The sequence below is a fragment of the Cuculus canorus genome, chromosome 8 (genome assembly GCF_017976375.1).
Source record: "Cuculus canorus isolate bCucCan1 chromosome 8, bCucCan1.pri, whole genome shotgun sequence".
Lineage (NCBI taxonomy): Eukaryota > Metazoa > Chordata > Aves > Cuculiformes > Cuculidae > Cuculus > Cuculus canorus.
In genome coordinates this window covers 26191756-26203841 of record NC_071408.1, presented here as the reverse complement: position 1 = coordinate 26203841, position 12086 = coordinate 26191756, and the positions used below count along the sequence as shown (strand labels likewise).

Here is a 12086-nt window from a genome sequence, read left to right as displayed (position 1 = left end):
GGCTCTCCAGGAGTGTGGGTGCAGGACTGCACCTGGCATTGCCTCTCCTGGGATAAGCCCCTCCAGGCTTGAATTTTAAAATGTAAACAGGAACTTTGTGCAGCATTTTCTGTGTGAGCAGTAAGGACCTGCAGCTCGAGAAAAACCCCACCCAAGCTCTTCTGGGGCTTGGCTTTCTGTCCTGGATGACTGGAGTTCCCTCCCTCCTTCTTTCAAAGCCTGTTGATAAAGAATTGAGGTCCTGAGGGCTGCTTTCTGCTAGGCTGGCACAAACCTCTCTGTCCAGCCCTTGAAAAGCCCCCATGGTTTTGCAGGGCTCTGGTTTAAACTACAGAGTTACATAAAAGCCAACATAAATCCTTTCAGAGCTTTGTTACAATCTGCCTGTGACATGGCTGCATTGGCAAAACGCTTTTGCTTGTGGTATATTCCTTTCTGGAACACCCTTGGAAACCTACTAGGAGCAGCCGCTGCTGCCAATCCCAGTGTTGGAGGCTGCCAGCGGCTGGAAAACCCCACTGGAAAACCTGGCCTGGCCCCATCTGCCAAACGGGAGGAGAAGGTGTGCAGGGCAGCCTGACCCCAGCATGCTGCTTGATGCCTGCAACACTGTGAGCCGAAGCACTGCATCCATCCACTCTGGGGAAAGCAGGAGTAGGTGTCTGATGGAGATGGGAGTTAATGATCACTCCAGATTTCCCTTCCAGGGTCTGCAAGGTGCCAGCACCGTGGGAAGCAGTCCAGCTTGCTCTGTTTGCCAAGGCCTGCAGGCAGACTCAGATTTGACCTCAGATGGCTGGTCTGTGGTAGGGAAAATACTAATTTCATCCTCAGGGAGCTGAGAAAGGAAGGGAAACCCCCTTTTCCTATAGCACTCAAAACAGGAGTCTTAACTTCTTGGACAAAACCAGTCCTCATGCCTCAGTTTCCCCATTTGTAAGAGGAAGAGCATGCTCTTGCACTTCCCTGGAGGGTTTTGAGGGTTATTAAAATCCACCTCAACCCTACCCAAACAAAAACTTGAAGCAACAGACTTTCCGATAACAAAAAATACTGTATTAAGAGAACGATTGGAAGTGCTCCACCACTGCAGAGCTCGCCTCGCTTTTCCCTTGTGCCCCAAAGCCAGCAGTCAGCCCAGCCACGACCGCATCCTTGTGGAGGGGAACACGAGTCCTGCAGGTGAGTCAGATGAAAGGATGACCTGTGCTGGTGTTAAATGGGAACCTGCTCCAAATAGCGTATGGGACTCAGATAAGGCTGTTTTTCTTCAAGGCAAGCGTCTCCACCTCCTTCATGAACCGTAGGCACAATTCCTCCTGCCAAGGCAAGGCCACGCACTGCACGGCCACGGGCAGCCCCACGCTGTCACGAAAAGCCTGTGGCACAAACAGAGTGGGAGAGGGCAGGGGGATGTCCAGGCGAAGGGATGCAGATGATGCTTGCATCCCTGGGGAATCTGGAGCCGCTCACCTTTACCAGGGTCTGGTCCCACCAGTCCTGAAAGTACCCCTGGTAGCTTTTCAGTTCCTCCTCGTCCTCTTCCATTACCATCGTGACAGGGACCACACCAGCAGGGAAATCCAAGGCATTGTAGAGCATCGCGTAGCTGACTGCCACTGGTGAAAGAGAGGGAGCTTGCAGTGTGAGCCCACTGCAGACAAGACTTTATCCCCTCTATGTACAGGAGTTTCCAGCTAACAGAGCACTTGCACTGGGAACTCAAAGGCTGCAGGATGGAAACCTGCCTCTTGGCTCCCACATGCACGGGGGGAGGATGCCATGTGTGTACCCCACGGCTGGGGCTGCAGTTGCACCAAGAGCTAAACTCTTCCCATTGTTGGCCAGTGCCTTGGGAACGTGAGGAGAAATGGAGGAACGCTTCCCAGTGATACTGGTGGAGTGCCACAGCAGAAGCGTGCTGGAGGCAAAGGTTCCCCACCAGCAGTCCTACCTGAGAGCTTCACAGGGTAGCCGATGCGAAGAGCCGGGCTCAGCATGGGACAAAGCATGACATCTAGATTTAGCTTTTTCCACTGAGCGGTGAACTGGTGGCAAAACTCCTGAGAAGGAAACACACTGGTGGTCAGTGGAGTAGGTGTGCTGTCCCATGGCTGCTGGCTGAGGCTCTCCTTGGGTGCCCAGCTGGAGCAAGGCAACCTGGGACACAGGCATAGGTCTTGAGGAAACCAGAATGGAAACAAAGGCAAGTCTGTGGCAGCTGATGGCCCACATTTTGAAGTGTAATGTGTCTATATGTCATCCTAATCTTTAAATGTGCCGAGAACTTTCGCATCCAAGTGACATCTGTTGCAAAGCGATGTATATTCCTACCTCGTGTCACCAGTGACTCAATCATCTTCTAACCTTAGATGGGTACTGAATCTGCCTCTTCCCAAACAAAAATAAAAGAAAATCTATCTAACCCCAAATTGCAATGCTTTACCTCAATTTCATGATGAAGACTCCAGACTTCATCCACAGTGCTGAAAAAGGAAACAAAACCAATGAAAGGCATCAAGAGGTGCTGCAAAGAGCAGCTTTAGGGGCAGAGCTTCAAAAAGCAGATGGGCATGTGTTAGCTCTGCTCCTGGATCTGCAGCCAAGGGAAGAGAGGACTTTAGCAAAGTCCTGACTTTCCTCTGAAGAGCTGGGGGTCTTATTTCTGCTTCTTGATGATAGAGGACTAAAGACTAAATGCAGATTGGTGCAGTGCTACTCTGGCCTGACAACCATCCAGCCCTGTTACTGCCACTGTGCTGAGGAGGTAGAAGCCCACGCACACCATTTCTCAAAGGTCAGGCTGTGTGAGGCAACTGATCCTTTGATGTGGTACAGATGTACAGCCTCGGAGGCACAGCACAAAATACACCCTCTCTGCCACAGGATTTGAGTCCTTTCTACCACTAACTGCTCAACACTGACAGTGCAGCAAGGAACAGCAAGCCTCATTCCCCGTGCATTTACCTTCCATTTTACAGTGCCCTGACCTCATGGCATGATGGATGCATTAACCAGCCAACACTGCATTTTGTTCCCAAAAGCTTCACCCAGCTCCTAAGCAAGAGGCAGTGAGTCCCTGTCCTCATTCCCAGCCTCAGTACTAGAACAGATTGGCACAACCTGCAGGGTTACAGTGTTGACATAAACTGCTATCAGTCTGCTCCCACCCTTGTGTTTTCTGCCTTGTATCTTCTCAGACACATGCAGCCGGGGCAATATCCCTAATGTAGCAAACATTGCTGCTCTCCCAAGAGAAACCCAAATCTTCACACATTTCCTCAGGCTCAGATTTACTCACTTTGCTCTCATGCTTCTTACAATATTTGAAAATCGAGGCATCTAAGAAGGAGAAAGTAAAAAGAATTTACATTAATCCCAGCCCTTTCCTCAGACAGCTCCGTCACAAATACAAGCTTCACTCAGTTCTTAAGCAGGACTTGTGGATTATCCCCAAAGTGGGGAGAGGAAGAACAGAAATAACATCACTCCAGTGCAGAGATGTGTCTAAGCACAGCCACATAGAGATTTCTCTATGACAAAGCTTTGCTGCAATGGGACACAAGTTATTCACCACCTATTACTTAACTCCACTTATGTTAGAAAGAAATGGACCTTACGAAGGGTTTGGCAATCCAGGAGAGGAGAGTTTTTAGCCAGTCTGGTGACTTCGCCAACCAGAACAACAGCCCCGTGCTGCTTTTCTCCAGCTCCCCTTGGCTGAAAGAGAAAAGGGTGCTTAGCTGAGTAGGGTCTAGAAGCAATCACAGTAGAAGCTTTCACAAAAGCCAACCCCCCTGAACAGCATTATCTAAGTGACAGAAAGAGGTTCGTTCCATTCCTCTGGGCTGCTCTGATTCTCATAATATTTACAGGGTATCAGCACAAAGTTTCCTTTCACCTGTCAAGCCTGGTAACAATCCCAAAGAGACACAAGGGTCAGAGGAATCACTTGACAATAAACTTTCCAGTAAACCCCAGTGCCTATCAGCCACTATCTGCATCCAGCAGAACTGCTGCTACATGTATCCAGACACTAACCAGATCCTGGCGAGGATTTCCATAGAAAGGCAGTGATCATACTAAACCATCCCAGGCTATACTTACAATTTCTTGAGAAAGGAAGCACCCCCATCTGCAAACAATCCCCTGAGACAGAAGTTAAACACCACATAGTCCACATTCATGAGTTCGAAGGGCACCAGCTGGAAGGACAACAGAAAAGAAGTCAGCAGCACAAGCACAGGCGAGTAGTGTGGGAGAAGCCAACAAGGGCTCACAATGGGCCAAGCTGGGCTGAGGTTTTCTTGACAAGCTCTCAGGAAAGCCTTTAGTATCTGAGGCCACCAAGTCATCATAACCACCCTTCCCTGAAAAAGCAGTTTTCCCTTTCAGCAACAACTGATGAGTCAAAAGATACAGGATGGGCTTGGCACCCTGATATCCAAGCGACCCCAAGGCAAAAAAGTCTCTCCAAAATTGGCACTAAGTGCCAGAGAGCATAAGCCTCTGCTCCCGATCCCTGTGCAAGAGTAAGGGGGAGGCGTGCAGCCAAGACCATGCATCACACACAGGAGAAGACTTGCTGAAATGGCAGGGAGGAGGAAGGAGACAACCTCTGCTCAGCAACCCAGGAACCTGAGCACCTAGAAATGGGTCTGAGTCAATATAGGACTGCTTGGCTAAGAAAGATCTGCTATCTGGAATTTTCTCATTTCCAGGTAGAAAAGCAGGAGGTGGCTTTCCATGCACTACACAGTACATCTGCAGAAGTGTTTGATAAAGGATATGATGCAGAAGAGGTGGAATTGGCTTCAGAATGCACTGAACAAGTACTTGGACAACAGCCTGCCACAGCCACAGCAAAGAGACGGGTCTATTAGGCTCAGGAAACAGAGCTGACAGTAACCCTACACCACCAGGACTGTAAGCTCCCCGGGAGAACTGCCTCAGGATCAGGGTTGTACAGCACCTAGAGGCATGCGGACTTTGGCCAGGGTATGACTAAATGCACCCACACTACAGACAAGTCATACAGCAGTGTGTTTAGTCCACAGCATGTGTCATGGATTGGGGTGGGTCCCCTTTTGTGTCCACCAGCATCTAAGGAGCACCAAGAACCTGCTGAGAGGGGAAATCAAGCTGCAATACAAAGAATTTCTTTTTTCAAGAAGCAGCTATCTACCTTCATCAGAGCTACAGGAAGGTGAGCAGATTCCAGGTCCTCTCTCCCTGTCAGATTTGATGTTCACCCAGGAGCCCCAAAGGCACAGCAGGAAGGAAGAATAGATGCAGCATGACTGTTGCGTTTATGCAACACCTTACCGTGTGGCCAGCATCCTCCAACAGCTCCTTCATTTCCCGAACAGCACGTCTCATGGCAGGGCTTGGCATGGTGAAGAAATCAGTTTCATAGTAGCCTATGCGAAGGGGCTGCGTGCTGGAATAGATCTGCAGAGCAAGGGAAGAGTGCCAGCTGGAAGGATGTCAGCAGCATCAGGGGCCAACAGCACACCCATGGGTCAGGGCGAGTCTGGAAAGCAGCACTTCTCTCGCTCACGTGCCCATCCTCAACATCTGGCAGGTTAGAATGGGTCCCAGAGGGCTGCCATGAGTCACTGGCATTTTCAGCCTGAGCGATGGCAGCTCTTCTCAGAGACCTTCACCCACTTTGAGATCCTTTACCTCTTCATTGAAGGGAAGGGGAGGCACTGTGCTGTCCAGGTTGAACATGTCCTCACACAGCAGCGCCCGCATGCACAGTGCCAGGCTCTCTACATCTTTCGCAATCGGCCCTACTGCTGCAGCCACTGGAAGAGACCAGAAGAGAGCATTCATAGCTGGGGGCTCTTGGCATCATTTTGACTTAGTCTAATGTCGGCAACAGTTCCTCTGTGAGAACCGGGCTGGGGCTGCCTACAGGTACATCCCAACCATCAAGCCCATCATTATGGACCCAGACCTGTTATCCTTTACTAAGTGCCCCGATGGTTCCATTTCATGACTTACAAAATTAAACAGAAAGCTTTGTCAATTACGACACAAGTACAACATAAGACACCCACTTTAACTGCTAATCCCACCTCCCAGGAAGCAGTGGCAGACAATGCAGCAGCCTGGGGGTTATAGTGTGTGTTGAAGTTTACATGTTGCACAAGCCTCTTGGCTCATGCATGACCCAGTTTCTCAGGAGTCACAGGAGTGGCTCCCTGAAGAAGGAACCTGCTTTCCTCCCTGAATGTGTTGGAGAAGGTCCCCCACAACCAGCTGAGAACCCTTCTTTCCCCTGCCCTACCTGGGGGACAACCATCAATTCCTACCTGCCTTCTGTCCAGGGACACCAGAAACTATCCCTTTCTTACTGCAAAGAAAAGAGACACAGAAAATACAGCAGCTGAGAAGTTTTCACAGATGGGAAAGGCTTTAAGCAGTAGCAAGTCGTAATGAAAACACTGCCCTCCCTTTACAAATGCTGAGGTAGGCAGCAGGAAGGGCCGAGGGAAACCCCAAGAGAGACCCAACCTAGGCCAGAATGATTTATGTCCTGTCAGTCCCCTCAGCATGCAGATGGAGAGGTTTATTCATACCCATTCTGGGGAAACAATGCTTCCCTCTATACTGGACCCCCAAAAGGCTGGGCAGGAGGGACAAACAAGCCCTTCCCAGTTCCTCCTGTTTCCCCTTGTCCACAGGAGCAGGGGCATCCCAGCACAGCAGTGGGTAGGGTAGCATGTTACCCTCACCTTGAGACATCACAGCATTACTTGCAGTACCTGAGTCTGTTCCCTGTGGGTTTGAGTGCACAGATCCCACAGAAGGCAGCAGGGAAACGCAGGCTCCCTCCTACATCGGTCCCAAGGCCCAGGATGGACCCACCTCCTCCTACAAGTGCCCCTTCTCCACCAGAGGAGCCTCCGGGACTTCTGGTGTAGAGCAGAGGGTTGAACGTCTGACCAAAGATTAAGTTCTTGCAGTCATAGCTAAAGAGAGAAACAGAGATTGCAAATGAGAGGAATGTAGAGATCTGCTGAAGTGGACTCCAGTCACTACAAAAAGACCTTCAGAAGGCAAAAAGGTTATTCACTAGTTGTTACATTGACATCACTTGACCTGAGAGCTTCCCAATGCTCCCATGAAGACCATCAGCCTTTTTATGGCAGTCCCAGGACTTGGATTCACTGCCAGCTAATTTCAGCATTGTCAAGCCTTCTCCAGACAGACCCTCTGGCAGCATGAATACATCAAGCCTTCTAGAAAGCTTCCTTGTTCAGGTTATCCTGAGTGCCACAGAACATTCAAATCAGCCCACCTGGAGCAGGTCCAGGCGCCCCTCACCCTGGTGGGGACATGGTTGAGCCCCTGCCTGGGAACACGCCAAATGCCAGTTGCAACAATATCGGAACATCGGACTCCCCCAGGAACTGGTGCAAAATCTGACAATCCCCGGTGCAACCTCTTTGTATGGCTTTTTTTTTTTTTTTTTTAAAAACATGGTCAGTCATTGCCACATTGCCTTAAGGAGGCATTTCACAAAGCTGGGGCAACAGTTACCCACAGAGGAGCTCTGCCAGAGCTCACCTTGGCAGGACACAGGGACACTAGCATGGTGGCTATCCAACAGAGTACATCTGACCTCACCCCATGTCAACGTTGGCAAGCGGTCTTGCCAGATAGAGCAAGAGGTTTGAGAGAAGGATAATGGAATGTTGTTAGCTTAACTAGCTTCCCCTTTCATAAATGTGTGTTTGCACTGTGTAGTTAACAGGACCAAATGTTAACTAAGGTTAACAGCTTAAAGTTAACAGTTAACCCTAAGGAGGTTAAGTAAAAAAACAACCAAAAAAAACCCACCCCTAAAAACCAACCAACCAAAGGCAATTTAAAAACATCCAGCTCAGGAAAGAAGGGCTGTGATTTCTCTCCCCTTCTCTTCTTTCACTTCTTTATTTCATTAAGAACTAGCGTTAATTTTCATCCTTACTGTACATGTGTTTACTTTTTAAAGTCAAATTTAGACACTAAGGATCAGGACCAGGTGCTGTTATTTAAAAAGAAGGGGGAAAGGAGAATTAGACTTGATAGAAATCCTCACTTGAGATGAGGGAGAGAGGATGATGCCACACCGAGGGAAGGGAGCGTCTACCTACCTGATGAGGGACTGAGGAACATTGGTTTTGACAAACGGAATTGCTCCCTGTCTCCTGAGCACCTGCACCACCACGCTGTCCTCTGCTGCGGGTTTATTGAGGTTTTTTATAAACCCTAGCGTGGAATCATGACCCTGGGAACACAGGACAATGAGGTTTCCAAATGGGGACTTGCAATTCCCCCTACTCCTGTATGTTTATCTCTCCATATAAATATGTGCATGCACCTCCAACAACTCATCCATCATGCACACATTGCATAGCATATTTGCAGTAAATCTGACCAGCCTTCTCTGTTGGCTTATATGGGAGACAGGCAGCAAACCCCATTACCTGCCAGCGTAGGCCATCCCACAACAGCTATGACAAAGGCAAACCAGATGCTGAGGTCAGACTTCACCCTGCCACCAAATTTTAAACTACAGAGATTTTGGAATACATGTGGTATTGCACTGGTGGTACCTGGCAATCGATGGAGTCTTTGATGCTGACAGGCACTCCATATAGCAAACCAGGCTTCCCCGTCAGCTTTGCTTTCTTGAGCTGCGTCTCACACTCCTCCAGGTACTCCGTGATGCAGTTGGTTTCTATGGTGATCCGGACGGCCTTGGGGAAAGCAGGCAAAGCCCTCAGGTGAGACACAGCACACAGCATTGCACAACAGCCTTCTGCTTTGCAAAGGACACCTGCCCCTTCCCCCTTTTCCACATCTCCATCTGAGCAGTCAGCATCAGGGCAGCCCTTTCTGTTCTTTTCCAATACAGTCAAGACATTTTCATGCCAGACTTTGGAGATAGGGAGCCACAGCACCAGTTGGTGAGCGATGGAGAGAGGCACTCAGCTCAGAAGAATACCAAAGGCAGTTCTCTTGATTGAGCTTCTGGGGTGGCATAAAATGATAATGCTAAAACGTGAACCCAGGTGGTGATCAGGGCATTTTGGCAAAAGTAGACAATGAAAGTGGACACTGAGTCTTCGAGTATTACCAACTCATTCAGAGATGGAGGGGAGACAACAGCAACACTCTGCAACTTTTCTATAGCCACACTTGCTCCTGGGAAGGTATGGGCTTCCCTGGGAAAGTATGGTCTCTCCAGATGCTGAGCATCCTGTTCCCCTTCGCTCCAAACCAAGCCAAGAGCCATTGCAGCCAGGCACCAAGCTCACAGAAATGCCCCAGCCCTAACCAATGAGCAGCGACAGCCCATCAGCCTTTGAACCAGGTTTGAACTAGTGTTTGAACTTTGTGCTGAGCTTCACCCTGGAAAGTGAGCCCCACTGCTGGTGAGATGCCGCCTCACTGCCTTTGGTCCTCACCTCGCTCACGTAGGTGTAGAAGACATGCTCCAGAGGGAGGGAACCATCACGAAGTTTCTGGGAGAGCTCCGGCAAAGACAGCGAGAGGATGGAGGTCATGTTCACAGAAGGATGCTAAGGGAAAGGTTGAAAAAGTAATGACATACCACTGCCTCAGCTGGTGGGCTCTTCCTCTTCCCCTGATGCCCACTGCAACCCATCCAAAAAATATCTGCCGTTTGGTGGCCAAATGCAACATTTGCCTCAAGACTGCAATCCTGCTCCTACCCCGATACCAGTGAGCATGGGGTGAAACTTGCAGGGCCAGTAGTAACCCAGACTGTACAAAGCCTTGTCTTCCTGGACAGGCTGGTCTCAACAAGAACCTGCTGCTTAAGATAAAGCCTTTCCCGCGGCCTTGTTCATTGAGGTCTTGGCCAGGCCTGAGGAAACCACTCAGTGCGATGTTTTCTGCTGAATTACAGTGGGTATTGGCAGCATGGTCACGGACGTTGTGCCAGCAAGAAATTAAACTGGAACTGGAGCCAGCTCTTCTCCTGCCATCACCTAGATAACCTACAGGGAAGCACAGAAACCAAGGAGCTCCTTGGCTGATAGCAGACAAATCATTGCGCCAGCAGAGGTTTCCTCGCCACCTGCTAAATACCATGAAAAAAGCATCAAACCTCATCCCCTAAACTGGACTCTGAACCCAAGAGAGACCACTCCAGCCACAGGCTGGGCAGTGTGAGGAGATCACAGGGAGGACAGCGCGGTTGAGCCGGATTTTTGGGCACTGTGCCTCAGCACCGGTGTCATCACATCCCGTCCCCGTGGCCACTGCCCTTGGTTTGCTTGGCTGCACTTTGGCCTCTGCTGATAACACATTGCCTCTTGCTCTTTCCAACCGCCTTCTCAGCAGCTGGGCCGAGCCTCCCACCATAGCGGAAGAGGCCGGGAAGCTTTCAGATGAGAGGCAGGGATTGTCCTTTATATTTTTTCCCTGCTGGTTGCTGTTTGCTGGCACCTGTGCTGCTGCCCGTTATCCCCCACCTCACAGGGATGTGCTTCCTCCCCATCCCTGCTAGAAAGCAGTGCTGGAGGAGGGTGAAGAAGGGGGGGCTGAGGAAGAGGGGGGTGTGAAGAAGAAGAGGGGGGAAGAAGAAGAGGGGGGAAGAAGAAGAGGGGGGAAGAAGAAGAGGGGGGAAGAAGAAGAGGGGGGAAGAAGAAGAAGAAGAAGAAGAAGAGGGGGGGAAGAAGAAGAAGAAGAAGAGGGGGGGTAAGAAGAAGAAGAAGAGGGGGGAAGAAGAAGGAGGGGGGAAGAAGAAGAAGGAGGGGGGGGAAGAAGAAGAAGGAGGGGGGGGAAGAAGAAGAAGGAGGGGGGGGAAGAAGAAGAAGGAGGGGGGAAGAAGGGGGGAAGAATAAGAAGAAGAAGAAGGGGGGAAGAAGAAGAAGAGGGGGAAGAAGAAGAGGGGAGGTGAAGAAGAGGGAGAAAGGGGTGTGTGCACACAGAGAGATCTAGAAAGGCAAAAACTAAACCGCAATCCCAATAGCTCCATATGAGGATGCCCTCTCGCTGCCGGCACAGCTCTGCCAGAGCCCCCCGAGCCCGCAGGAGGGGCCGCTGCCCCCGGGGCTGCCCTAAGGGGAAGGGGCCAGGCTGCAGGACCCCTCCCTGGGCCGGCGGAGAGGCTCCGCGCATCCCCGGGGCCGCAGCGGGGGGAGAAGCGCGTTTGCTCGCCGCGCACCCACCTGCTCCCGAAAGCGCTGCGCGGCCGCTTCCATCCGCACCAAGCTCCTCTCCTGCCTTTGCTGAGCCTCCTTCACCTTCTTCCAGAGCCTCCTGCGGCGGCGCCATGGCAGCAGCAGCAGCAGCAGCAGGCTGGCGGCGGAGCAGCAGAGCAGGGCGGGCAGCGGCACCCGCATGGCCGGAGCCTCCGCGCCCCTCCCCGCCCGCACCGGGGGCACCGGCGGCACCGGCCCCGCCGAGGGGGACGCGGGGAGGAGGCAGGCAAAACCCGGCGAGGATTGCCGGGCGGGGAGAGGGCTGAGCTCGCTGGTGAAAGGATTGAACCGGTTTGTTGCTTTGCGAGCGGCAGCACGAGAAGGGAGGAGATTGGGGAGCAGGAAAAGCTCCGGGATGGAAACTTCACCCCTCCCTGCGCTGCGTGGTTTCTCTCTGATAAGGTTTATTTATCTAGCCGTTGCTCCAGGGACGCTTTGATCTCTTTTTTTTTTTTTTTCACCTTCTCTGGGGATAGTCTTGGCTATCCCAAAGATACCCGGCTCCTCTGCATTTCCTGAGGCTGCGTGGGAAAAAGAAACAAGGAATGCCCCCGCCCGTGCCCCGCAGAGCCCCCGCGGTCGCTGTCAGAGCCCGGGTGTGCCTGGGCTGGGCTCAATCCTGCGGCTTCCAGCAGTGGGAACCCGGCATTCCTGCTCAGGCAAGGCTCCCTTTGAGGGAAGCTCTGAAGTAATTTCTTTGTCACCGCCTACCGTGTGGGGTCTGTCCCTAAAAAAACCTTCGAAGCTTGCAGAAGTTCATCAGCGAGCGTATTTCGAGCTGTCCGGTTTAGATGCTGCCCGTAAGGTTGTGGAAAACTTGGAGGGAAGGGTTTGGGGTGTTTTCTTCCTCCCCTGCCT

The 12086-nt window shown here is 51.3% G+C and overlaps 1 protein-coding gene across 2 annotated transcripts; it reads right to left on the bottom strand.

Moving 5' to 3' along the window:
• Positions 1-1032: 1032 nt before the first annotated feature.
• Positions 1033-12079, bottom strand: LOC104060165 (fatty-acid amide hydrolase 1). Of its 2 annotated transcripts, none has more exons than XM_054073378.1 (15): positions 11940-12079; positions 9465-9578; positions 8610-8753; positions 8148-8281; positions 6774-6980; positions 6321-6361; positions 5686-5810; positions 5326-5451; positions 4108-4205; positions 3621-3720; positions 3302-3342; positions 2447-2486; positions 1955-2063; positions 1474-1619; positions 1033-1379 (listed from the first exon to the last, which is right to left on the bottom strand). In XM_054073378.1, exons 2-15 carry the CDS (start codon positions 9561-9563, stop codon positions 1251-1253), a joined length of 1539 nt encoding a protein of 512 aa, XP_053929353.1. In that variant the 5' UTR covers positions 9564-9578; positions 11940-12079; the 3' UTR covers positions 1033-1250. The 2 variants fall into 2 exon arrangements, with proteins under 2 accessions (XP_053929353.1, XP_053929352.1); XM_054073377.1 differs by lacking the exon at positions 11940-12079 and adding an exon at positions 11196-11665.
• Between the last annotated feature and the right edge of the window lie 7 nt (positions 12080-12086).